The 27,833-nt window shown below is 42.6% G+C and overlaps 1 protein-coding gene across 4 annotated transcripts in view; it reads right to left on the bottom strand.

Moving 5' to 3' along the window:
- PolZ1 (DNA polymerase zeta catalytic subunit) overlaps nt 1-27,833 on the bottom strand; it is a 169,754-nt gene that overhangs the window by 112,157 nt on the left and 29,764 nt on the right. For all 4 annotated transcript variants that reach the window (XM_065428509.2, XM_070538369.1, XM_065428506.1 and 1 more), the window contains 6 exons: nt 17,937-18,120; nt 13,707-13,781; nt 10,585-10,666; nt 6,960-7,105; nt 4,022-4,110; nt 1,292-1,378 (listed from right to left, as the gene is read on the bottom strand). In XM_065428509.2, coding sequence (XP_065284581.1) covers nt 1,292-1,378; nt 4,022-4,110; nt 6,960-7,105; nt 10,585-10,666; nt 13,707-13,781; nt 17,937-18,120 — 663 coding nt within the window. The remainder of the gene's footprint in view (nt 1-1,291; nt 1,379-4,021; nt 4,111-6,959; nt 7,106-10,584; nt 10,667-13,706; nt 13,782-17,936; nt 18,121-27,833) is intronic.

The following is a 27,833-nucleotide window of genomic DNA, read 5'->3' as shown; positions in this document are numbered from 1 at the left end:
GCCAGCCCACTCATGAAACATTCATTGCATTACTTCACATTTTCATTCTAACACATTGTTATTTCCTATTATGTACTTGTTTTCTCCCACCAAAGGTTGCGGGTTAGAGTGCCTTAAATATCTACCTTAATCAACAGTGCTCTAATGAACTTCACCCTAATTAACACCAAAGGTTGCAGGGTTGAGTGTCTTAATGAATCATATATTGATTAACCATGCATTAATTAACTCTACCTTAATTAACACCAAATGTAGTGGGTTTACCTATCGTACTTAACGATGTCAATTGGAACCCAACTTGGAGATATCGCCGGTTTCCCCCCATCTCTCCAAGTGGGTTCGACTCCCACCAAAGATCGTGGGTTCTAGTACCCTAATTATAATAATTAACTGTGCCTTCATTATGTTTGCCTTAGTTAAAACGACAGGTCATGCTGACACTTCTTCTTTACCTCGGCTTCACGCTTTCTTTTAAAAGAATTAACGACCGAATTCGCGCTATTAACACCAGAGGTAGTGGATTCAACTCCTAACAAAGGGCGAGGGTTCGACTCTGAACTTTGGTGCCATAAATTTTGGTGCCACAACACTGGACGGGGTGGGTAACAATGAACATTGGATTTTTCGTCCCATGAGCCATCTAAGGCCCTTAATAAACGTTTGTCAGGTAAATGTAATGAATTTAATTCAGATCTGCACAGCGAATTGCAAGCCTTTCTCTGTTTGACATGTGCTTGAAATGTGTAATAGAGAGTTGGTCTTGAGCTAAAGCAACCTCTTAAAAGGGGGCTAGATATATAATGAAATCTCGGACTGCATAACAATTCTTGCTTCAGACAGCTTAGATATAGATCACTGCTCACACAAAACTTTATGTTTGATATAAGAGTGAATGCATTATGAAAGATTCAAAAAGTTTATGTGTTTGATACAAAAAACTCAAGAAAACATCAATTCCACTCGCCAAGAATGATACAGGACCTCGGACATTGACTTCTGGGCACGACTTTCGAGATTGGTTGTGTGTCCAATCTCGAAAGCCAAAATCACGGAGGCCATGTTCTGGGATTTGGATAACACTCACACACCACCAGGTGACCACATCACTTGCTTAGGTGCCACGTAAAGGCTGTCAGCAATATAAAAAAAATAAAAATAGAAATGACCACCTCTGCAGTTTCACCAGTATTGTTTCAAAACCACAAACTAGTAATTCATAACGAATTCAGTCAAAGTAAAATATTGTTGCAGATGGCTTCTTTAAGATCAACTCAATCTTTCAACAACATACCGAGCGAGAGGGGTGCCCACGAGACTGGCTCCTGCCGGCGGTCCTCTTCTTCTTGCCATAGAGCTGCCAGTCCCGGGTTCAGTGCCTCTGCACAACCAGCAACAACAACATGCTGCGACCCAACACGTTAAACGGCATCAACAAAGACAAGCAGGCTCACTGGTGTAGGGCTACTATGTTTACTCCCGGAGTGAGCAGAACTGCGCAGAGGTCCACCATCTTGCATGCAGGACGAGCCAAAGCTTTGAGGGAAAGCCACGTCATATTCACAGGAGCCAAGCTTGTCACACCAACATCAATCATGGCGAACTCGCACTACTTGCATGGTCAACACCCTTTAGCTGGGAAACAAACAAAACACAACTCGGCAAGGGTGGTGGCTCGATTTCTTCTGAATGCATAAAAATCTCCCGTTACATGTGCAGAGACACTGCTTAGCCAGGATCCTTTGACATCTGACATCTTTGACATGCCAATCAATCTTAACGAGTACAAAAGAAAGAACAAAAATCAAGACAGACTAATTTTGGAAGTAGTCATCTGGACATGGGTCGGCGAAGAATGCATCAAAATGTTGTGATGCTGTGGCACTGCTATTAGCAACTAGTATATCTACAGGCAACGTCCAATCCAACTCCCTAGGGGCACAAAAATGTCCTGAAAAGCGAGCAGCCCTAAAAATGAATACGTGCCTTTTACTACCCCCAAAGGCTACAGCCGCCACAGGCACATCCGAAATACCTCTAAAGGCCTGCCAGTACACTTATTAGGTGTATTCATGCTCGTACTGTGACAGGAGACAGCGGGTGCACGCGTGTATAATTAAGGAATACAGACTGTGTCCCATGACAATTGCCCCTTGCCACTCTGGGTTTGCTTCACCGCGTAACACTGCTGTATAGACGCGAAGATGACTTTTGCAAACAGACATGATGCAACGCGTCGTGCTTTCAGAGCTTAGAAGCCATTGGCGAGGATTACGAATGAGGAGTCAGCACCATTGCCAACAGCGGCAGATTCTTTCAATGAAAAACACAGCACCAAACAGGTAGAAGCTTGGTAGCGAACATCGAAGCAGCTAGGCCTAGTGTTGCCGTGGTGATGGCTACGGCTGCCAGCAGAGCTGCGTGCAAGAGCGCCTGTTCGAAGCGGTGAGGTAATCGAAGTGGCGGAGGTGGTAGCTTCGATAATGTCTTTTTGAAGCTACGGTATTCGCAAAATGTCCAGAAAATCGAACGCCGAAGGGTTGTTGCATCCGAAATTTCAGGCGCTGTTATACATTGTCTCTATGGGGTACATGGCGGCGCCGTGAAGGCGCCCGAATTATGGGGCACGTCCGAAAAGCCGGCCGTCCAGAAAATCAATAGTTGACTGTATCTGTGCCTTAGTGGCAGCTTCTCAACACTGCATGAGTGCTTATTGAACCATGTGACTGCACTTGGTAAATGGAAGTGCGAGGCAGCAAACTGAAGACCCACACACAACTCTGCTCCCTGTGGGAGCGTATACAGTAACTCAATGTTGGTGCATTGTTTCAGAATTCAATGCAACGGCACCAAGAACAAACAAGACAGACACAAAGCAGAAGCGCCTGGACACAATTGGCACTCAGCGCGTATGACAGCAATGAAAATGAAAGCTCACGTCATGAATAATGTGCCGTTTACGTTCATTTTGTTAAAACTGCTTCAAACCAGAAATGATGGATCGATGCAGTTGCCCTTTTTCTTTCATCATCACACAACACTGCCTTTAAACAGGCCTAATGGTATAGCTTTTGAGTTGTTCTTCTCCTTTCTAACTAGAGCAATACATCTAAATGAATGCACCTGTCAAGAGCATCTGAAAATGCAACTGTGCAGAATGCTCGTGACATAACAGCTTCATGCTAAAAATACAAGAGGGAAATAGAGGGCTGTGATCATTCAGAAACCATAGGAATAATGGGGAGTGGATGGACTGTCCACGTGCTTATGGCTTTAGAAGCCCTTGTGCTTTTATTTATTTGTCATGAATTGTCTTTTTAAATTTTTCAGCAATTATATTTTCCTATACACATGAAGCAAACAAGTGTCTCTTCACATGCACAGAGAATCTTTTGCATTTATAATGTAATCATCATCTTCAGCCTATCTTTATGGCCACTGCAGGACGAAGGCCTGTTTTAGCAATCTCCAATTACTCCTGTCTTGCACTAGTTGATTTCAAGTTGTGCCTGCAAATGTTAATGCAATGGGAGGTTCCAAATCCTGGCCTCGGCGAGGCCTCTTTAGATAACAAAAGCTGACCTTCCAGGTTACACTTTTGCTAACTGCATGCACCAGAAGTAACTGCAGATACAGAAACCTGTCATAGACACCATGTCTTGGACAATACATATTTTGCTCATAATGATCAAGGTGCAATGTCACAAAGCCTTTTGAAGCCAGAAGGACAAAGTTTAGGCAAATCCATATGCTATACTCATAGCTCTCATAATGTCTCAACTGCCATACTAGCAGTTCTCAAAGACACTAGTACTTGATCTTTCTCTAGAAACTTTTTTAAGGAAACTCTACAGCTCATGTAGGCCAGGCACCAAGGTGCCACTTTTCCCCAACGAAAGAAATTGAATGCCAACAAGCTCAGCGAATTATAAACCAAGCAACGGACAAGTTTTGCAACTAGCTTGTTGGAATAGAATCCAACTCCACTTAATCAAGCGGGACTGGTGCCCTCAGGCCATGGCACCTTTGTCGCTGGCATTGAGGATATCCTTTGCGCAGCAGTCCAGCTCCAGCTCGCATGTCGTCTGCTTCTCCAGGTCTCCAAACTGCTCCCTGTAGAGTATATGGAATCATTCATTCATCACTGAAAAGAGCCACCAGTGAAACGAAGGCCAGCAGCAACTGAAGCTGCCATCAGTGAACAATATGGAAAGTTGAAGTAAAAGCTGTGTAATATTTAACTTTAGCACGCTGAAGTGTCACTAAGCCCTAAGAATCCATACAACTTCCAAAAGTCCTTGTGAGTAGCTCGCTGTTTCACAACACAAGGCCAGTAACCCACACTTTTGAAAAGAAGACAATGCTGTTAGCAATGTGCAAGTCAGCTATTACGCAGGCACTCATGGGGAAAAACGAACTCTAAAGATTGCCCACGCTTTCTTGCAGCATATTTAAAATCATGGCCATCGCTCAGCCATTGCGTGATGCGATAGTCTACCATAATCATAACACTGCTTCACAGCTGTGATGTAGTGTATGTTGCAAGTACTTTCAGGTTCAAGATTGAAAACATGGTGCCTCTCTACAGTCTGGAAACACTTAAAGGGACCCTGCAACACTTATTCTTCAAAACTGAGAACACACTAGAGTGAGTGCAATGCCTTTCAATGAATACAGCTGAACCTCTATATAACGAAGACGGTAAAATTGGCAGATACATTACATCAAGATCTCATTTTATTGAACTATTACCTTTTATGCCGATAAATACATTCACTAAAACATTTTCTTTAAATGGAAGGGGTCGCAAAATTTTCCAAATTATCAAGCAATCAGAAAAAATAAAACTTGGTTTTGGTTGAGAAAAAAATTAATTTTGTTGAACTTGATACAGTTTCACGCCGTGTCGACGATATTTTCACATCGGCGGTACGAAGCAAAGCCAGCCACGCTTTCGCATCCACTCTGCCCCCACAACTGATATAGTGTTGCTCACAGTGGGACAACGCTATCATGAAAAGTGCCAGCAGCGAGGAGCAAATGCTTCGTCTGTTTCTCGCTTCAGCACGTCTCCCAATCTCAAGATTACGCAACCCCCAACACAAAAAGTGCAGGAAGACAGCGCACATGACGCCACACCATCTCGACCTCATCCAGTCTCAGCACACGCAGCACATTACCTCTAAAACAAGGCTCAGGCTGCGTATAAACTCAACCACACTGACAGCCCTGCGCAGCTACAGCTCAGCTAGAAAAAGAGACAACAGGGAGAGGCATCTACTTGCCTCTCCCTGCTCCTCCTCTACGTGCGCTTAATCACTTTACTGTGAGCTCGCTACACTTCCCCTTCCCTTTGCTAGCACGGGAAAACAGCAGCTGCCATCTTTCTCAGCTCTCCCTCGCAGATTTTCACTCGCACCCAAAGCACACAAGCAAGTGCGGTGGGATCTTATCGCGTGGCAGTGACGGTCGGAACACAGTAGCAAAACTGTGAATGGCGAAACAAACGCTTTATTGGGCAAACCTGTGGCCAGAAAAACATGGTACGCTCAAAGCACCACGATAGCGACAAACACAGTCGACGACCATTGAAAATCAGATCTGCCGGTCAAGCTCGTCGGCTTTTATACATAAGTCATCGAAGGTTCCAAAGTAATCGCTAATGCCCACGTGTTTTCCAGAAAGTACTACAGAATTCGCGTCGTGCATACAATCAGATTACACAAACTTCCATGACAACAGAAAATGGATAGAACATTCCAGTAAGTTCCAATCATGCATGCACATATTGTGCTGAGCGATAACTTCAAAAGGACACTAAAGCGAAACAATAAATCAGTTTAGACTAATGAAGAATTGTTTGAGAGCCCTGCAGGCAGTCATGTAAAAAAAATAGTTTGATTATTAGATGAGAAAATGAAGGTCCAAGTATCAGTATTTGAATTTCGCGCCGAAACCCTAGCGCCGGTACGTCAGCGTGACGTCAGGAATTCCAAAGTATGTTTTCGCATTTGGGCCGCATTGGCTGAGTAATGGTTCCCGAAACTTGCCATGTTTAATATTTGGTTTCTTTAGAACACAATGTAGTCAATCTGTACTACTAAACATAATTAGTAGGCCCTAGAAGATGCCATCAAAATCCAAGAGCTCACAGCCACCAGGTGCGGGAACTTAAGTAGGCATCACCACCCGTATCTCGTTCTTGCACTTTTTCTGGCTTACCAAACGTCTTATCATTGTAAAAGTGGTGTTTTTGGTGTTGTAGAAAGGTAATTTACTGACACAGAAGAAATAATTTTTCCCTTTAGTGTCCCTTTAAGTTGTTAGTGGACGAAATGCAGACCCTGAGAAAAGGATAAATAAGTACACGAGTCACTACAGAGCATGAGGCTGCTCCACTTTGTGGCGGTGGTGAAATTTTGTTACATAAACACACTTCATTATATTAGGGTTCTAAGCACATGCTGTTCTATGGCCAACAAGTTATTGAGAGTTAAATATTTCGTTTTATCGAGACTTTCATTACATTGAAGTTTTATATCAAGGTTTAACAGTATATTCTAAAATCTGCATTCAACCTGCATAACCTTTATGGTACCTATCATCGATTTGATGCAACCGAAAGCTCGCCATCAAAAGCGCCCAATCCTGCTGTTAGTAAAACAAAAAATGTTATGGAACATCCTTTACAATAATTTTTTATCTGTAGTCATAATTATGTTTTCTTTACCCATATTTTTGAGACAAGAGGCATCAAAACGTGGCTGCTGCAGCCAAGATTTTATCCCGCACCTTTGCGCTTCGCAGCGCAACACCATAGCCCCCACCAAGCCACTATGGCTGGCAAAAAAAGAAAACGAAGGCTCATGTAGTCATCACATGATGTAAAGCAACGTCTACGTGGCGATGTGGCCAGATTCAAGTGCATTCAAGAGCAGTCACCGAAAAAAGCAAAGACTCACACGGGCAGGTTTCGCAGGCTCCAGATGCCAGGTCCACTACCGAGGGCCTTGCTTCTGTCGTCGTGCGCCCAGCTCAGTGGCCGCCGGAACTTGAACGACTCCACACGTACAAAGCTCATGCCATGAAGGTTGTGATCCACCATGAACTGCAACCAATAAAAGCGCCATTGTGGACCTGAAGGTTCAAATTCACACTGATGCCCCCGCAGGCCAGACAGAAACAGCAACACACTTCAGTTTGACTGAAGCCATTATCTTCATTTCCGATTCAGTAGGCTTCTGTCAATTGATTAGAGTTAATTCAGTCCCGACCGAATGTCCCACAGATTTCTATGGGCTCAAATGTTCGTCATTTCAATCCTGAAATCGGCCTTCTCCAGATAAATCAAGATTTACTGGTCAGCACACACACACCTAACCCCACACCCGCCTAACCCCAATGGTGACCAGAAGGTGACCAGATGGTGACTCAAATAGCGGAAGCATCTGCCTTGGTGGCACTTAGAGGACAGTGAATCTATCAAAGGCATCACCTCAGACCAAAAATGCCCGTTTTCATCCTACCCTAGGAAGATATTCAAGCAACACTAGCTCACAATGAAAACAGTAGAACTGATACGTTTTGGGGAAAAAACACAAGGAATAATATACTAACCAGGAAAAAGTGCGATCCAAAGCCACCACAAAATTTTTACGAATCAGGAGATCTACATAATGCAAAGCATTGCACAAATCATTGTACCACAACCGACACAGGCCCAGCTGATACGACCCGAGCAGCACCAGGCGCACATTATGGTTTCTGCGGCTTGCTTACATTTACGCTCCTCGAATTCAGCCAGGGACGCGAAGTTGACGAAGAGACACATAATTAGGCCTGGGTCAGCAGCTTCTTCAGACAGAGCACATTGGCAGAACAATTCGACATTCTCGTGTGACGCGAATTGTTGCGGCTCGAGACGACAAAACGCATCAAGCTGGTTGGGCGTGAGTGGCCAGAGACATGCATTGTTGTTTTTCTATTGCGTAGTGTTTTAAGATAGCGACGGAAAACTAAAACGATGTCAAGCTGGTGGGCGATGCCAGAATATTGTGCCGCCAGAGCGAAACATGGCGCTCACTTCGAGCCACATGCAGAAGGAATTGGCAGCCTGTTACTGCCTATTAAAAGCACACAGTAAAAGAACGCAGTACACTTCCGATGGCACTACGCCATGTGCACTGTGACACAGATAGATGAAGATGCTTTTCGCAATAGGGCTGGCCTATATCCGTGAAATCGGCGTACTATGACTCGCGAGATCTGCTGGTACTGGATGAAATAGGAAGTTGAGTGGCGCGCTGGTATTTTCACATGACACAGGTGGGTGAGTACCATGGAGAAGCTGTTGTGGCGCGTGGCTACAGTTCTCGAACGGGTGCACCGCGCGGCTTTTCTTGTTTACATGGGATCTAGCGGCCGGAACACGTGTCATACGATCACAGTTTGGCGATGTACTGAAGGTTACTGCCAAAGGATCCATGTTTTCTGGGAACATATCAACAGGTAAAAAAGAAGTGTTGGGTCATTTTATGTGTTTTCGACTGCGTTTGTTGATGCAAGGAAATCATTTCAATGAGCTTCTACTGTAATTATAGTATATCCCTAGGCTAATGAATGCCTTCCTATCAAGAAATTTTGGCAAATTGCCTGTATGATGCAGTCAGATACAAAACCAAAACCGCGCTGGCGGTGTTCCAACAGCTTACCACCATAGCCAGCCTAGCCAGTGTCTCTCACACTGCCATAGCAAAATGGCGACCAAAGGGGTTCTCACATAGCCTAAATATGACATGCTGCTTCCAGTCTTAGAAATTGAAAGCTCATTCAAAAGGTCAGTTATTTTACATGCTAAGCTAGCAGCAACTAGTAACATCAAGTGGTTTAGGCGTTCTGAAGAACTGCATGCTTCACAGGACAAATTAGTGAATTGGTTAGTCTAGATGTGGGCCACCATTCCGTTTGAAATTGTTGCCGAGTCCTTTCACAAATGCAGGACATAAAATGTGCAATATACCAAGCAGGGGACATGCAGCGGTTCAAATTTTTTCTGGAAGCCCCTGGACAGTTTTTCCTCAGGGCCTCCTTCTGTAAAACAACGGATCACGTAAGTAAGACCTTGTTAACTCTGCCTTCGTTAATTTTGGAAATCAAATAATATGTGCTTGCCCTCTGGTCCCAGCAAGCACATACATTATTTAATTGCATTAAACTATTATCAATTCAGATATATTCGACTGCATACCAGTTCATTTGGATGGCCTTCAGAATAAACAGAGTGCCGCAAATACGCAATGCAAAAGGCAAAATCAGCACTAGCACTCAACGTAACCTAAGCTGCAGAGTCAGCATCACTAAAGTCATCAGCAGGAAGTGTACTGAAACATCAAGATCACCAGAATGTTTCAAGCGTTAATGCGTTTACTGCTATGCATGCTCCATGATAGCTGTGTGCCTTCAGAAATGCTTGCTCACCATCCGTTAACGCGTTGATAACAACAACAGATCCATCTGCAGTGGTTGCGGCAAGAAGTAGTATTGTTTGCCAGGCATGCACAATGTCAGAAACAGGGGGAAAAGTTTCGAGGATGAAGGGTAATTCTACCACGATTTGAATGGTGTCAAATTGGTGTCTGGTGTGTTTGACTGGTAGCAAACCCGCCAGCTACAGTGCGATGGACGGGCGATCTGTTGTCGACCAGGTCACTGGCGAAAAAATAAATGGGATGTGCATGCGGTAGTGAAAAACATGTCAAGCACATCTACTCAGATGAAAACCTCGGGTCGCACAGCGTGGCCGCACTGCGAAGGAAGTCGCAAGGCCCTCGCTGCTGCAGGCACTAATAAGTCATAAGATGATGAGAATTGCAGCTCCCGCACCAATTTTGTGCAATATAGAAGCAGGATTACTGATTTATTAAGTAAATAAAGGTGAGATGGTGAAGTAAGCATTTGTTTATTGTTTGCTTGATGCATCTGATGATTCAGCATTCAATTCAGACATTTTTTACGGTCCCCTGAAATCTGAATTGATGAGGTTTTACTGCACACTGCATTGATTACATCAATTAAAATCCTTCAAATCCTTTTAACACTGCGAGTGAAATTGCAGGCAGTGTTTCTATACCTGAAGTACATATGAGAGTTAAGGCATCGAGTCCACCATTTGAGGGCGTAACAAAACACACTGAAAAATTTCGAATTCCTATCCCGTTCTGCCATTATACATGTTTCACGATACTGAAGACAGAAATGCATTACACTCTTCAAACAAATGTACACCCTTTGGGGTGTATATTTGCCACACAATAATAATCATCTGTCTTGCTTGCATTTGCTTTCTTGAAAACACTACGCTTGCTACTTTCCTGTCAAGAATGCTCTGTCATGCTGATAATGCGCATGCCGTTCGTGAGTTGGAAGTACCAGGCTTGCAGCGTTAAAGAAAGGAAATGCAGACAAGACAGATGACAATTACTGTTGTGGGACAAGTTACGAGCCAAAGGGTGTAATTTTGCTTAAGAGTATAGGAGTAACGTTTGACAAAGACAAAGACAGCCGCCAGGTCTACTGTCACTGGCTCACCTGCAAGGAGTACGGAATGTGAGCCTCATGTGGTTGCATCACCTGCTTCAGCACGTGCCCTGACAGCAACAACTCAGCCACTCTGCACACAGAGACACGTGGTCACTCCTGATGACTTTGACTAGACAATTCACTTGAAATACCCAGCAAGTACCCATCTAAAATTTGCACAGTGACTAAGGTTATGATGAAAGTTTGTTGGTCATACTGTAATAGATGAAACGGTGCGAAAAAAACATGGACATGAAGTCACGCAAAGCACACACAAATACCAACGAGAAGGGCAAATGAGTTCAAAATGAGAGGGAGGAAATGAAAGGGTTGGCATGAAATGCAATGGCAACTCCACACTCACGGCTCTTGCATGAGGCAGACAAGCAAATGCGAGAGCGATAACAGACAGAGAGAAGGGTTAAAGAAATAATGGGCAGAGCTCCACCACTTTCTTCTGGGTGAAATGCAACCAAAAGTGACGCTGACCATTCCCTAGGCAACCCTCATGCAACGAGTTAGAAGCCAGCGAAAAAAACATATACAGTCGACTCTCGTTACAACGAACCCTGATAATCTGACGAAAAATTCCATTTTATCCGAAGTCCGTAACATCGATATGGAGCCGCAATATGGAGCCGCGATATGGAGCCACACAATACGGAGCCGCAATCATAGGCTGACCCTCGCAAGTCAGTTGCCAACCTGTGTCGACAGAGCAAAAGTCTGTTTTATACGCCCGATTTTGACAAACATTGCCACTAATTTTGTTCACTGTAGCCGACAGCCAGTTGTAGCGTGGTCCGTTAAAAGCGAACTTCGTTGCATTAATTAAATAAGTAGACTGAACTAGGGTTGAAATATGGTCCGTTATATTCGAAAGTCTGTTATACACAGGTCCGTTGTAACGAGCATGGACTGTATAATATCGCTAAACGTGACACCATCTCTTGGCATCAGGAGAATGCAGGAAAGAAATGCTGCTTGCGGTCGTTAGTTGAGTCAAAGAGAGAGAGTGTCTATGTTGGCAGGGAAGCTCAAGTCCTGGAAGAATGGAGTCGCGACATTTCAATTTCTCATATCCCTCTAACAAACCACAATAAACAATCATGGATATAACAAATTATCATATATAAATAAGTAAATCTAAAATGTTTCTTACCGACACCAGCAAGTTATATGTTTCATATTCTTAATATGCTAATAACAAATATTAGATATAACAAAGATGTCTTCATGCCAAATGCGACTTTGCTACGAGTTTCGACTTTTTTAACACTTTCCTTGCTGTGGAAAGATGGGCAATTTTTGGGTAGTCTAGTAAACAATCTTTTTTACTGTTACAGCAAATACCTGCTATTAGAATGTATGGTATCAATTTGTACAAGGAATGTTCTTTAAAATGGTATTATTTTCAAGCGGACATTTATCATATTCTATGAAAAAAATTTAGTAAAGAAATCTGTTACAAAAACGAGAAAACCCCTTATAAGCACTGATGCTGCTTTGTACCAAGAGATCACACAATAATTTCGAAATATACATTTTGAACAAAAAGACTACACACAACATTCCTGCAAATATAAGCTTTCTAATCTGCAGAAGTTCTTTACATACAAATGAAAATGTTAGCCCTAGTGGCTATTGTGCTCGTGCGGCAGCTCTTAAGAACTGCCGCACGGCACTGCAGAGCACAATAACTGTGCAATGCCAAGATCCACTCCCGGCCACCTTGTTGCACAAAAGTACACTCTTTTCACCACCACCAGTAAGTGGTCCTACTCAAACCACGTTGACACCATGCAGATAAGAACTGTGACCTTTAGAGCACATCGGATATCTTTAGGTCTTAGCACGGCAGCGACAGAACGGGTCGAAGTAGAAAACGAAGCCTGCTGGCAGATACCTGTTGACGTTCCGGGGCTATTTGACACACTTTCACTGTCCGTGCTGAAGTCTGATGAATCAAAATTATCTTCCATGTCTGTGCTGCTGCCAGCATCAAAATATTCTGATGCAGACTCATCGGAATACCTCAAAATTTGCCATTTCCGAAGGGCATCTGCGCGCAATGTCACCACCATGTTGGAAGCTACGAGCGTTCATCACGCCCAACAGAAAAACGCTTTTCCCCCCAAGGGGAAAAAAAGAAACACGAAAGCGACAAGAAAAATAGTTCCTCTTTTATGCGCTGGATGACGCTAGCTGTACCAAGCATGACAAAATTTGACATTGAAACCACCGATAACGGGCTATCAAAGGGTATAGGTTCAGACAGGAAAGTGTTAATGATACAAATTGAAGAGAGAGAGAAAAGGGAGGAAGGAAAGGAAGGAAGGTTAACCAGACTTTAAAAAATTGAAGAATTTCTGTAGTAAAGCCCCCCTAGATGGCGTTTTACAACTTCTCACATATAGCCAACATTTTCAATCAAGTCTGCTGAGGGATCCTTTAAGTTTTATCACAAGCTATATTACAGCGCCCATCTCTCACTGCGTCTGCTCTAAGCAACAAGTTTCACAACTAGATGCCAGTACTACATTTACTGCCTCGTTCGTTTTTAGAAACGCCAAGGAATAGAACAGTCTTCCTCCTTACATTGTTGCTATGACTTACCCTTGATGTTACTAAAGCATGTAACTGATCACATTACATATACAAAATTGTGTCATTTAGAACATATCACCTTGCGTCCACTGAAGGCAAAAGGAAAGAACCGTCCCTGGGAAAAGACGATAAAGAGGATGGTGTCGTTCTGCATGCGAGCTGTCCACCCTTTTCTTGAAAACCTTGCATCTCAGTGTAAACACACCATGTACATAATCCGACCCTGTGTTTTCTTTACATAACGGCTTGTTGAATCCCCCCACCTTATGTATTACAGTAATGCCCCTTCAGGGGCTATATAGGACAATATGTACACTGAACTGCACTGAAATAAGCAAAGTAAAAACCATACACATATATAAGAAATGAGCAGTAATAGTTGAAAGACTGTTGTCAAATCTGCTCCAAGAACAGGTGATATATGACAGCCTCAAAGAACAGAGCTTCTCAAAATGCAAGTGAAAACTAGCAGGCTGGTGATAGCATTCCAGAAGTGCCAACAGAAGACACAGCTAGCCACTCACTTGGGCACATGAAGCGGGTTGTAGAGGTAGATTCGTAGGAAGGTCTCCTCTCTGTCATGGAAACCGTACAGGCGCCTGCGCATGAACAGTCATTCATGTATAATGCTTCCCACATGAAAAGCATGATTCCTGAAAAATAAGCTCCTCAAAATGATAAGCATAAGTTCAGTTTAGTTGCTGACTAGGGCATCTTGCATATGGAAGAGTGCCATCCCGATTCAGCGTGTCTCATGTGCCGATAACCCCGAACTTGAGATACAGTTATGAATGACAACTGTTTTCTTTTATGATTATGGAAAGAATGTTACAGTGAGCCTCATGATTAGCAGCTACCACATGTTTTGCAAGTGTACTGGAAGCATTTTTTTGTATTGTTTCAGGCAATTTTCAAGATTGCCACTTTCACCAATGTAAGCATAGCTTCAGTTTGTGCTGGGTACTTTATGTAACACATCTAATAACATTGCTTTCATAATTTTGTTGGACTGTGAAAGGACGAAGGTGTAGACAAGATACACAGGACAAGTGCCGACTCTCAACTGAAGATATTATTGGAAAAGCTTGTATTCGGTCAACATCCGTTTCTTCGGACTGCCAAAGGACCCCGAAAAGGTTAAAAAAATTGGGCAGTCCAAAAAAACGAATGCACGCAGAAAATGTACCATTTTATAGCTATTTCTCCAATGGAGAGGGTCAAGGATGTAGTATCAGATTTGCACAACTCTGCCTATGCATCGTTGAGGTGGCTCTAAAAGCTGAAAAGAGGCATTTATAAAAATTTGTTTAAATACGACAGCGGGTGCCGTCAATGTAGCTGGAGCTACCTTCATCTGGGTCAACGCTGCCTGTTACTGCTTTAGCGGCTCAAAAAAAACTGTCCATCTTTTGCACGGTGTTCCGCTTGCACACAATGATGTTGACTTCAATTTCAGCCAGGGTCATATAATCGCTGTACATTGATGACAGTGTCATCAATGCTTGCATCAACTCGGAGCTCATAGGCTGAGCAGACACTGGCCCTTCATTCTAAGTGCCGGAGTCATACGAATTCACTGTCACTTGACGGATGATTGTCAGTTAACTTCACACAGGGTTCGTCAGTGAATCCTTCATGAGGTATCCTACTTGGAGTCTAAATGCCACCGACAACACAGGTCATCGAACACAATGCCCATGGAAGGGGATTGATCCCATATGCTGTTTTTCCCTCTGGGTGAGACAGCCATCTCGGTGCCGAGTGTGAAGCTCGCATGGTGAAAGCAGGTGCGTAGTGTTTCTTGTGTAACTGCCTTCCACAAGTATGCAAGCATGCCGGCAGCAGACTGAAGGTCAACAGATTAACTTTTGCTGCTGTCTAAGCACAGCACCGTGTGGCTGGGCATGCGTGACCTGTACAGAAGAGTCAGGTTGCAGATCCCACCTTGGTCCATCAGCTGCAGGATTGTTGTGGTGTTCGGCCACAGAAATTCCATCTGTATGGTCTTTACGTCTTTGATGTGGCCATCTGCAGCACAGTTGTCCCCAAACAGCAGAATTTTTCGACTCTGCTGCTCGAACCTTCTGTCCAACTTGCAAATGCACACTTCGAATAACTGCTGTGTTATCCAGGCCGTCTTATTGGCCTGATACTGAACAGGTCGGGTTGCCCCCTTAAGAAACCTTGGATTCTTCGATCTCCCTATGACATGCATCGGAAGCTTCTTGCTGCCTGGCATGTTGCTGCGGATGAGGACAGTCAGCCGCTCTTTGCTGCCATGGCAGAGATCACCAGAAAATGCAAGCATTTTCTATGGGGGCATATTGCAGAGCAGTTCGGTTTCATCGCAGTTGAAAATGTTTTGACCTACTGCAACAAAGATTAGTTATCCGTTGCGATACTGTTTAACAGCTGAATCATCGACAGCGCCGCTTTCCGCGCACATCTTCTTGAACTTGAGGTCATGGCAATTCTTCAAATTTCTCAGCCACCCAATGCCGAACTTGAAGCCTTCAATGATCATTTGAAGCACGTAGGCCTCCAGCTTTTGCTTCAACATGTAACCCGACACCAACATTCCCTTTGCGACCATGGTATTTGGCCACACGAGGAATGCTTCCCCAAGCTTCAAGTAAACACCCTAACTTGCATTCTTTTTTTGAGCCCCATTTGACTTTCCAGCCTCTTCCAAGATCTTTAACTTGCTTTCATGAAACACAAAACCATTTTCTCTGGAATTACAAACTCCTTGCACTGGTCAGCTTGCGACCGGCCGCTTTCAACATGCTCGATGATCATAGCTTTCTTTTCCTTCATCAGCCTGCGATGAGGCTTCAAAGTCATGGGCAAAGATGCTGAAGGCGTAGTCGGCAGCATCACCGTCAGTGACAAATCCCGACAAAAATCACAGCACCAAATAGCAGGAGAAAGCTTCTTGGCAAACGTCAAAGGCAGCGCACAGCAGCACAACACAATCACACAATCTATCATAAAACTAACCAAACAACATGTAGATAAACACAAAAGGCCGTAGCTATGGCTGCCAACAAATTGGCGTGCAAAGGTGCTGGTTTGATGTTTCGATAGAATATGGTGGCCGTGGTGCTATTGCTGGCTACAGCTAGCGCATTCGCATGCGAGTGAGGGTGCGATGCACCCTCACTCAATATGGCAGCAATGGATGCCACTTTGAACCTGTGGCTAGGGGTAAGAAGTCCAGAAAATCTGACAGCGAAAGTGTCTGAGCATCCGAAATTTCAGACGTTATCGGGCATGTCCGAAAAATCGGACGTTGGGAAAATCAGGCCTTGACTGTATAAGCGAATGAAACACACCCAGAAACCAAAGGAGCATGTGGTCAGATACAAATATGGAGGTTAACAAAACATAAAGGTTAAAAGCTATCAAACATCAAGAATTGCCAGAAGGAAACTAAACCACAAAGGCAAAAAAGCTTTAAAAAGATTATGTAGAGTGAGCATATGTGCTAAGCAGATATGCATATTCCTTGTCCAACAACAAAACCGCAGCATGGGTGAGGCATGCATCCCCCATTCTTTTAATATGAAAACCTTCAATTACCTTGCAAATTGTTTGGCGCCTATGTCTAGAAAGGACTTTCGTATCTAACAACATGGGTGTGCAGCCGCATGTGTGGCAGTGTAATGTTAATCCGTCGCACTAGGTTTCTTTAATGATTGATTGTGCTCTTTTAATCAGATATTGAGGTACCTGCCACTCTGTCCCACAATTTTCCATATGTGAGTGGAATTTGATACACAATCCCAGTCTTGCAAGGCACAAACACTGACAAGTACTTTACATCACAACCACGTTATCTACTACGGCACCACTCAAGTTTTCTTCCGAGCAGGCAAATCCTCGACAAGTTCTCTGGAGCTAAAAATGTGTTTACCCCGTATCTATCGACAACATTCCTTAAACCATGCGACAACTTGCAAACCTTTTTCTTTTTTGTGCATTTTCCTGTTTATTTGTACTAGCCAGATTATTTACCCCTTTTGAAAGCTTCTGACAAGTTCCGTACAGCACTTGACTGAAAAAAACCAGCTTACTTTAGCCTTTTGATCTGTAGCAAAAAACTTGGCTGTTTGCCATGTGCACGCAATCTTTTTCCCTTGATATGAGAGCTATCCTTTATTTTATGGCTTTTTGATGACTAGAAGAAAAATCAAGCATTGGTTTCTTAGACGTAAAAGACTAACATCAACAAACATGATCAGGTCTAAACATGAGGCACAGATTTAAAAACTGTAGATTGTCATAACAATTGAGAGTCAGCACACATCCTGTGTATCTCGTCTACGTCTTCGTCCTATTGCGCTGCAACAAAATTATGTTACCGTAATAACTCACCCAACTTTCGATCCTATTGCAACTTTTCTTTCTCCAGCTACCACACCTTCCTGTGCAGCATTATGTGTTTCGTTTTTCTCCTTTCATTATCAAGCGCCCAGGCAATAGCATTTCAGATTTTCATGTTTGTTCAAAGAAAGAAGGAAAACTTGCTTTTCAGTACAAGCTTTGTTATTTAGTTTGGCCTAATGGAACGCATGGCCTAATGTTCCTGGTCAAATTTCTGGCCTTTACTATAAGCAAAATTTTGGTACAATAAAGTTGTTTGGGAAGTTTAGCGTGTTTCTTTTTCTTTTCCAAGGAAAAACATTTGCAATTAATGGGTTTACTGAAAGGCGTCTGGGCTCAACAAGAAATTAAATACAGCTAGCACTCACGTGCCGCGGAAGACAGCCACATGGTGGACGTGCCGGTGCATGCTGGTGGCCCGTCCAGCAGCCGTGTTGAGCAGCAGGTCGATCTCGGAGGCGAGCACGACAGCAGAGCGCTCGGGCCGTGGCTCCGTGCACGGCACGGTCAAGTACGGCAGGACCCCGTGAACATGCAGGCATGCTTTCTGGCCTGCACAAGGACAACATGCCATTTCAGTGTCAAGCACTCAGGGCACAGACAAACAAAAAAAAAAGGAAAAGCCATACAAAGAAGTCAACGTGGTCACCGAGAAATTTCATGCCAGATGTACACAATCAGCTGAAACCAAATAGAATCTTTGAGAACATAGTACCTGAAATTCATCAGAGATTACTTGTAGATTAGCACAAACTGTAACATGGTGCACTTTTTATATGGTACTGATCTGAGTGAAATGAAACAGCAATGCCATGGTAGACCATCAACCTGTGCATAAACCCCACAAACCACTTGAATGATGAAACATTAACAGAAAATGTCAATGTTTCTTTCATGATTCTGGTGTCTTGCGTTTTGTACTGACTGCCTAACATTAAAAGTGCTTTAAGTTTACCATGCGTAAAACCGATGAGTAAAAGTTTCAACCACAGGCTCTGAAAAGCCAAGCTACTTCATAATTTGGACGAACGGCATAAGGTATACAAATCCTATGCGCTATGAAAATCAGTTGAAGTGAAGCTTTCATTGGTGTTTGTGAAAAACATTGTTCTCGTTTAAAAAAGAAATGGCAGCATGTCGACGATGGATTGACGATGGTATGACGACAATGCGGTGACAATGACAGCATAACAACAATGATATGACGCATGAGAGCATGACGACAAGGGGATAATAATGCTAAAATGACGACAGTACGGTGACAATGGGATGACTGCACCAAAATGTGACAACAGGTGCATGACAACTGGGTGACAACAGCATGACGATAGAAGGATAATGAAGGGATTAGTGACAACAGAGTGAAAACTGCAGAATAGTGTTGACAATGTGACAATGAATGAATGATCATGATGGCACAAAGACAAATAAATTACAATTATGGCATAATTACATAATGACAATGAATTAACAACAGAGTGAAGGTGGCATAACAGTGACATTACAACAAAGGAGTGATTACATCAGTGGCATGAAGGCAAAACTCTTTTCACAAGAAACAAAACAAAAAATGAAATACTGCTTGGCAATGTTACTGAATTCCTTCACCACTCTCCAAGACTGCGTAGCTCTTCTTTGAGGGCATGGAATGGACTCAGGAGAGGGCTCAACCTGTCCTGGAGACATTCTTGGTGGAAGTTGACTTGGCACCACACTTAACAATGCTGGGCTGCTGACTGCATCAAGGCATTTTGTTTTTATTTTTGTTACATAGCATCTCATATAACTGATAAATTTCATTATGTCTATTAGTACATTTCACTGGTCACTTTAGAGTGTTCTCACGGTCCTGTTTTCATTGGGCTGGTTGAAATCAAGCACTCAAAACGCATTTGTCTGGTTCATTCAGAGCCCCATGTTTCAGCCAGGAGTGCTCAGAGGTGCTTCCACCTTCAACCAAGATCAGACAGAAACTCAATCATGTGGCTACTAACGATTGCTCAGGAAGCATCTAGCACGATCAGCTGGGTCAGGATTTCCCTGGCGCTAATCTCAAGAGGGCTTCACATCATTTGGAACCAGTCAAATGCAGCAGACATTCTTTCTTGTCTCTTGGCATTATTCTTCATTTTGTCCTTTTCTCTTTTCCTTGACCAGAGGTCAACCAACATGTCCTCCAACAGCCAAAACAGTCAAGATGCCAGAGACCTTTCCTTTCTTCCCTTCTCTTTCTTACCTCCACCTTTCCTGTCTTCTTCAATTTCCCACAACAATGGAACAATGTACCGATCAAAAATAGCAAGCAGATGAACCATTTAATGAACAATGCGAGATACTAGCGGAAATACACAGGTGCCAGAATGCTCCACAATGTGACATGAGCCATGGCATTCAATCCATTTAACATGTCATGACAGTACGGCAAGGGCAAGAGGATGAGGTTAGAAGCAAGCACCCGTGGGAAGTGTCGCCTGCCTAGCAGTTCTATTAGACTGCAATCCATTGTTCAGAGCGTTGTAACAACTCAACCATTCAGACTTCACACAGAGCTGCCCCCTTTTGTTGCTTTTGTTTTACCAGTATTAACTAGTTATTTAACCTACTCTATGTCTTTCGGGTGGCCGTCTGTGAAACAGAAAGTCAGCAGAATTCAGCAATTTCTCTGCCTCTGAACTCCAGCAGACATTTCATTTGCAATAGACCTAACATTGTCTACATGCACTATAGTGTTGCGTACTCTGGTCTCCAAAATATCCATGCAGAGAGGGCATCACTGTCGAAGTCTGCGTCGTGCAAGAAATCGCACGCAAATTTTGCACAGTAGCTCAGTCATTAACGCAACCGACTCCCAGCTGCACATTGTGACAGGGGCAAGTATTCGATATGCAGTGTCGGTAGCAATAGGCAAAGTTTTGTTTTTAACACAAGATGAGAGTGAAGCTGAGAACGAAGTGGCATAAGGACGACAGTGTAATGACAGCTCTAGTGGTGTCATAATGATGACGACATAAAAGAGGATGATGGAAAGTTTCTTTATATTATTACGATACCATTGAGCGATGCTCAAGAGACGAGCCGCCGCGAGAACAACGAAGAAGTTGGTCAGTGCCCTTGGCACGAACGAGCGTCAGCCTGGCTGCCTGGCTCCAGTGTAAATAGCGTGTAAATAGCATCTTTCGTCTGCGTCTTTCCACACATAACAATATGTTGGTGGTTATGCGAAGTGTTTCTATGATGCATCACTATGCCGTTATCGTTATTGCCCGCCATTTTTCCTCCTTCCCTTTCTCCCATCCTCCACATGAGGAAAAATTATTGTAAACATGCCTGGGTTGGATAATAAGGATTCTATTTGCTACTCATGTCGTGGCATCAACAGGTAAAGTGATACAATTAATCACATTAGAGAATAGCAATACAATACACTAAATAACATTGGGAAACAACCAACAACCCAAAGAGGGAGCCCATGGTTCAGCAAATAATTAATAGCAAGTTTTGCCAGTAATTCAAATTAAGAAACAAAAGGTTTAACTTAATATCTACATTTACTAAGGATAGGCAAATATCTGAGGTTTCGAATACGAATAGACATCAACTGTAGGTATTCGAAAAAGAACTACAGTCAATCTCAAACATATTGAACTCAAACAGGATTACAAAATAGTTCGATATAGTGATATTTTCAAATATAAAATATGCTTATCTGAGCTCTCCGCCTTTCTTGGACAGTTTTTCCAAGATCGTGAAATTAAGTAATTATACCAAAATAAATATTTCTGCTGTAAATAAATGCACTTGCATTTGGCTATTGAATAATCAGCTCATATATCTAATGCTAACGACTCGTATTCCATTCATATTAGAAAAGGTTGGCATTCGCCCACCTCTAATACTTACATATCGGGGGAAATATGTCTAGCAATACTACATTATATAAAAAGCAAACATCAAAATAAAATCCCAAGGATAACCATAAAGGTCCCAAAGACAACAAAGCTGAAAAAGAAATTTAATTCTAGGGTTTTATGTGCCAGAACGATGATCTGGGCCGCTATTTTGTAGCAATGCCTTATGCCTTATTCTGTGCTATTCTTATCATCCACCCCACACAGCCGCCTGATCCCGTTGATAATGCGGGCAGACCGTTGCTCTGACCACTGGCCAAGCGCGAAAAGCCTGAAAAAGCTTAGAATCAGAAAAGGCATCACTACAAAATACCGGCCCTGATTATGACGCACACCGTAATGGGGCACTATGGATTAATTTTGACCATGGGGTTTGTTAACTGGCATTTCTGTATTTTGCCCCCATCGAAATGGGCACCCGAGGTCGGGATTCAATCCCACGATCTCATGCTTAGCAGCGCAACGCCTTAGCCACAAAGCCATCATGGAGGGTACAACAAAGCAGATAAAAATAGCTCGTAGCAAAATGCCTGTAAAAGAAGGGACAAAGAATGGAAAATATTTACAAAATGAAACATAGTCACACATGCTTCTGGCATTGTGTAGGAAACACTGAAAGGAAAGGAGGGCAACATAAAAATAACAGCTTCAGCAGGCAATGCTCTCACAGAACTTTTCCAACTTGCCATTAGCCTAGCCCTGCTTAACATTTTGTACAGCCACCGGCAGGCTTGCACACATTACAGAAAAAAATAATTGATTATAATCATAATTACTCGTTCAAATGTTTAATATGATTACTAATTACTGCCTCATGAAAGTAACTGAGCCATTATTAAAAAGCAACCAATGACTTTAATGTTACTTTCCTCCCTACTTTTATCAACACTGCACTAATACAGTAACTAGAACAAGATGGTCCGGCTCTTTGAATGTGTCCTCTGTAGCCCTGTACACTTTGTTAACATTCTTCACTATGAACTGCATTTCAAAGACGTATTAATTATCATTTTATTTTGTGAAGACATCTGGCAGCTATGCTGAAAACTAGCTCAATGTGCATGCTAGAGGGAAAATCAGAGTAGGAAAGTATGAGCAGTTTGCACAAAAGACTGTGGTTACTCAATTCTCTATGAAGTGTAGCGCTGCATTATTGCTGGCGTTTGGAGAAAGCACTCATGACAGGGCCCATGAATAACTGAAAAATCCCACTAGGTGACCGCCTGGCAACAATGTCCAAAGTGGCCATCGCTATTGAGCCATAGAACCACCAACACTTTGGTAGCCAACATCTGATGGACCGCATCTCGGCACCCTTCACCTGTTAGCCATTTTAAATGGCTGTTCATGTTTCTTGAAAATGTAGCCAAATATGTCACATAATTTAATATAATGCTACATATTTTTTAGCCCTAGAAATACTGTCTGTGTGTTACAACCATAAGTGTGTACGAGACATGTAATGTCAAACAGAGAGAAGCATAAGAGTTTAATAGCCAAAAACTTCCACCTGTAGCAGAGAAGTCACAGACTGCACTAAGTGAAGAAGAATTGAGCAGCAGGTTTGACTGCCCATGAAGGCCACCTGTAAATGCTTCTAGGAGTGAAGAAGAGAAATTTATTATAAGAAAAAAATTCAGAAGTCGGGCTTATACGACAAGCGCGCAAATCTGGAAGACTGCCATGTTCCACTGACCCATCATATCTGCAGGACACCGATTTTGAAGACCATTGTTCCAGTTTCGTCCATTTCAACTCTGCAGTTCACACCAAACTCTGGTGCTCAAAGATGCATAGCCTGTCAGGGCATGTTTCATTAAAAATGTAACTGATTACATCTAATTGGTAGCTGAAAAAAGTCCTTTATTTACAGTAAGCATTACCAAGTAAACAATGCAATGGTTAAATTACAAAATTATCAAGTACTTTCTTCGTCTTATGGAATTGACAATATCAACTCCACAGTTCTAAAACAGACTAAATTTCACTCTTCTCAGTCTAAACTTTTCCTGCAGTCACTCGGTCGCGGTCCTTCCTCCAGATTGGAAGATTGTAAACATGGTTCCCATTTATAAAACAGGCAGCAAGCATTCTCCCTCAAACTACCGACCTATTTCACTGACAACCATCTCCGGCAAATTGATGAGCCCATCTTTAATTTTTAAGAATCAAATTCTTTTTTCCCGCCATCTCAACATGGCTTTAGGCATCTTATTTACTTGCGAGGCTCAATTACTTCCTTTCACTCATCGCCTGCATTCAATATCTGACAAGTATTCCAGAATCAATTGTACCTTTTTAGATTTCTCGAGGGCCTTCAATACAGTTAATCATGGCTCTTTCTTCCTTACACCTTCACCACAAGATACTCATTTGGCGCAAATAGCTTATGTCAACCGTTGACAGTATGTTTCTGCCAACAGCCATGATTCGCCCTTAACTAACGTGGCGTCAGCTCTACCGCAAGGCTCCATTTTAAGCCCACTACTTTTCCCAATATACATTAACAACTTATCTGATTGTGTTTCGTCCCCCATTCACCTATATACGCCGATGACTGTGTACTGCATCACAAGATTCTTACTGGTAGTGACCAGGAAATTCTGCAGACTGATTTAAATAAATTTGCCACGTGGTGTAAACAATGGGTCAGGAAATTAAACCCTAAAAAATGCAAGCTGATGACTATTATAAGACTCATCGCGTGCGCCCCTGCATTTACGCTTAACAATGTCCAGCTAGAACATGTTTCAACTTACCGTTATTTAGGTTAACTAGATCGTCCGACTTATCCTGGAAATGTCCCATATAACTAATAATGCTAATCGCCTATTGGGCCACTTGTGGCGAAATATAATCAAGTCCCCTGCATCAGTAAAATTACTCCTATATAACTAGCTGTTGGAATGTGCAACATTTCGATGGGAAACACAGAAGAGAAACACATACAAGGGAGCGCTACTTGCAACTATCCATTAATTCCCTCAGTCGTCACTCAGTCCTCATTGACACACACAGAAATAATTTTCAGTGAACGTCTAGAGCCACTGGTCATCACACGTGAAGAGCCAGATGGAGGATCTATCAGGTTCCTTGACTTAAGCCTGGGTCTCTGCCTGAGGCACATTTGTTGACAATACAAACCGCACGTAAATAAGCCTCTTTTGCCATTCGACTCTGCGCATTCTAAGGTCATAGAAAGAGCCATAGTTAGGCCTTGCCACATTAATGCGTTAAAAAACCATGCCATCACAGCGCTGCTGACAATTTAGGGGAGCAAACACTCAGGCTATCTTTCCCATGTATCAGTATCCGTGGCACAATTATTGCTCAATGAAATCGGGACTAGGCAATCATTATGTGGGCAGGAGCCCTGTGGCCGAAGCAGATGTGAAAAAAATAGAGGTGATACCGTACATTCATTCAATCGTGCGTCACGTAAAGAAAATTGGTGAACGATACAATGTAACATGTTTTTTCCGGCCCCGGAGGAATTGCTGAGCATGTGTGCGAATTGAGGTGCCACACAGAAACGAAGCTGTGAAACACAACATAGAAAGATGTTCGTCGGGTGCACTCACGGAATGGTGCCTTCTGTTCAATTTTCATACGGCAGAAAGTATGTCAGACAGACCGGGTGCTGTCTGAACGAAAGATTAAAGGAGCATGACTATAATGTTTCAAAAGCAGTCTGACACCTTGGGATTCATCATAGAGATTGCAGATGTCAGGCAATCTTTGCGAACTGCACTATGGTGAGCAAAGACGCCAGCTAAATGACACGAGAGATTACAGATGCCGCCGAGATTGAACACATAAGAAGCATGTGTGCATGCATGCAGTCTGTTTACCTTAGTGCAAAAGAAATCAATTTCCTCACACCCTGATCTCTAAAAAATTTTTTACCCTCATTGTCCTTTTTTATTGCATTGTCAAACGCAGCCAAATGATCAATGTAACAAAGGCAGCTTCGTATTCATGGAAGGTCCTTTTTGAATTTTTTTGTTCTTTCCCCTTTGAGTGCATTCTTGTATTTATCACACTGACGAGGAAATAAATCGATAGTTGCAAGTGGTGTTCCGTTGTGTGTGTTCCTCTTCTGTGTCCCATCAAGATGTCACGCAATCCAACATCTAGTATGCTATACCAACACGCCCAGTCTTCAACGTCGGCAAGTTTCCTATATAGAACGCTAGTACGTTCCAAGTTGGAATAAACTGCTTCCATCTGGGGCATTAAGAATGCTACGCTCATTAACTCTTGAAATGGTTCAAAATAATCCCACATGCTTCATTCTTTCCAACTACAATCGTACCTCGAGCTTAACCTTTATGAAAAACAGCTTGTGCCTGCGATTGTTATCCCTGAGCAGAAAAGTTTTTTGCTTATGCATTTTTTAGAAAGTGTTTCGTCACCGTGTCCTTCATAGTGAACTTATCCTAACAACCCCACATTAGTCCTCTCAAGTAGATCCCAGTCATAAAGTAAAAGGCACTTTTTGTCACACTACTGGGTTTTTATGCTCATTCATTCCATATACAACCAATGACTGGAACCCCCTTCCCGCTGATATTGTGTTAATAGAAGACTGCACTTTTCTGCCAAACTATCCTTTCCTTTCTTGAGTTATGACAATACCCCATGACTGCAAACACTGTGCTCTGTATTCATGATTCAATTACTTTTTTTTTAATTTCTTCCTCTTTTGCCAACTTTGTTGTTTTCAGCACAAATGTCGCTAGTATTATGTAAATTGATAATTAATCTTGTTATCGTTGCGCACATGTAGCCCACTCCCCTCTACAATACCCAGGTGCTTGAGGGTATGTAAAATAAATTAATAAAAATTTTTAAAATATCAAAACGAATTAGTGTACAGTCAAACGCAGTTATAACAAACAGGCTTACGCACAAATTATAGTTCGATATATTAGGTAATATTCCAATATGCCCAAACGCAACTAAACAAACTTAAACAAGCTTTTGTGATGCACTGTTGCACATGGCTTTGTCATATGCTGCTGATTTGTTTCATAAGCTAGTAATGAGCATTTTTCTGCCAAATTAATGAAAAAATGTCTGAAAGAATACTTCACCAGTTGCTATAAATGAGTGATGTAAAGGTTGGACAAAGCTGAAATTTGGTAACGGAAAGAGTGAATTTCCTGAACGTTGTGTAGCAATAAGGCTAGGTACACCAACATTCTCGTTTTTAAAAAAAATTCGCAAGAGTGTTGCATGCACTTGTTCTGTCTGCTGGTCGATGTGGCAGCTGGGATTAAATGAGCCAGTGCATCCTGACACACTTACCTCCTGGGTACCGAAAATGAAACTGGTTCGTAGGAACAAGTATTACAGTAAATTATTTAGAGCACTCTGACGCTCGACAGTACTTTAACATGCACGCGACCTGTAGCACAAAGCTACAATGAAAACCAATATGGGTTTGTGCAAAAAGGAAGCTTTGTAGTTGAAGAAAAATTCATCTCAATCGGGGATCAAACATGGGACCAATGCCTTTCTGGGAAAGTTGTTCCACCATCTGAGCTAACCAGGAGACTGGCAGACTGCTGCATAATGCTGAATTATTCGACAACTTGAAGTACGGGTCAATGAATACAATGTAGTACGGGTCAATGAACCTCCTTGTAGCTGGTAGTCTACAAGGAGGTTAGTGCTAAAGTAAGGTGGATGTTAATTTTACCGTTTACAAACCTTTTTCCACATTGTGAGCTTACCACAGAGCTGATAATCATATTGACAATACTTTATCTAGGTTTTGGCGGTTTTAGACCTTCACTTAATGCAAAGCAAATGACAAGTTGACTATGTCAGGTCAGAGTGGCTTTTGCGTACATAAATGTTTTCAAGGAAAGCAGCTGCTGCGCTGACAAAGTCCACATGCTAAAACGTTGGCTCCACTGACAAGCCTTGTTTGACCACGGTGGATCACTTTGAGCCTCCATCTTCCTGCGGTCCTCCATTGGATGTGGATGCCCAGTGTGGGAATTCAGCACATTGCTGCAATGTCATGCTGGTGGTTTAGCATTCTAACAGATGCGCTGAGCAAATTGATACCACTGCGCATTCACATTCTGTCAATTCCAAGAGGCAGTGCAAATTCTCAGTGGCCTTTCATAGCAACTGCAGTTTGAGGTTTCAAGTTTAATTTCCAAAAATTCGCCAAATGAATACAATTATGTGCACACACTATATGGTCCCATAGGCAAAGCTAGTAGTGAGGCCTTTTACAAAAATGCAATTGGCAGTAATCCAAGTTGTTAACATACGATTCTATACATAATGAGATAGCTAGCAACAAAAACACATTCAGAAATAAGTTAAAGTTTTTCTCTT

Source organism: Dermacentor albipictus, chromosome 5 (genome assembly GCF_038994185.2).
Source record: "Dermacentor albipictus isolate Rhodes 1998 colony chromosome 5, USDA_Dalb.pri_finalv2, whole genome shotgun sequence".
Lineage (NCBI taxonomy): Eukaryota > Metazoa > Arthropoda > Arachnida > Ixodida > Ixodidae > Dermacentor > Dermacentor albipictus.
This window is presented reverse-complemented; position numbering and strand designations above follow the sequence as displayed.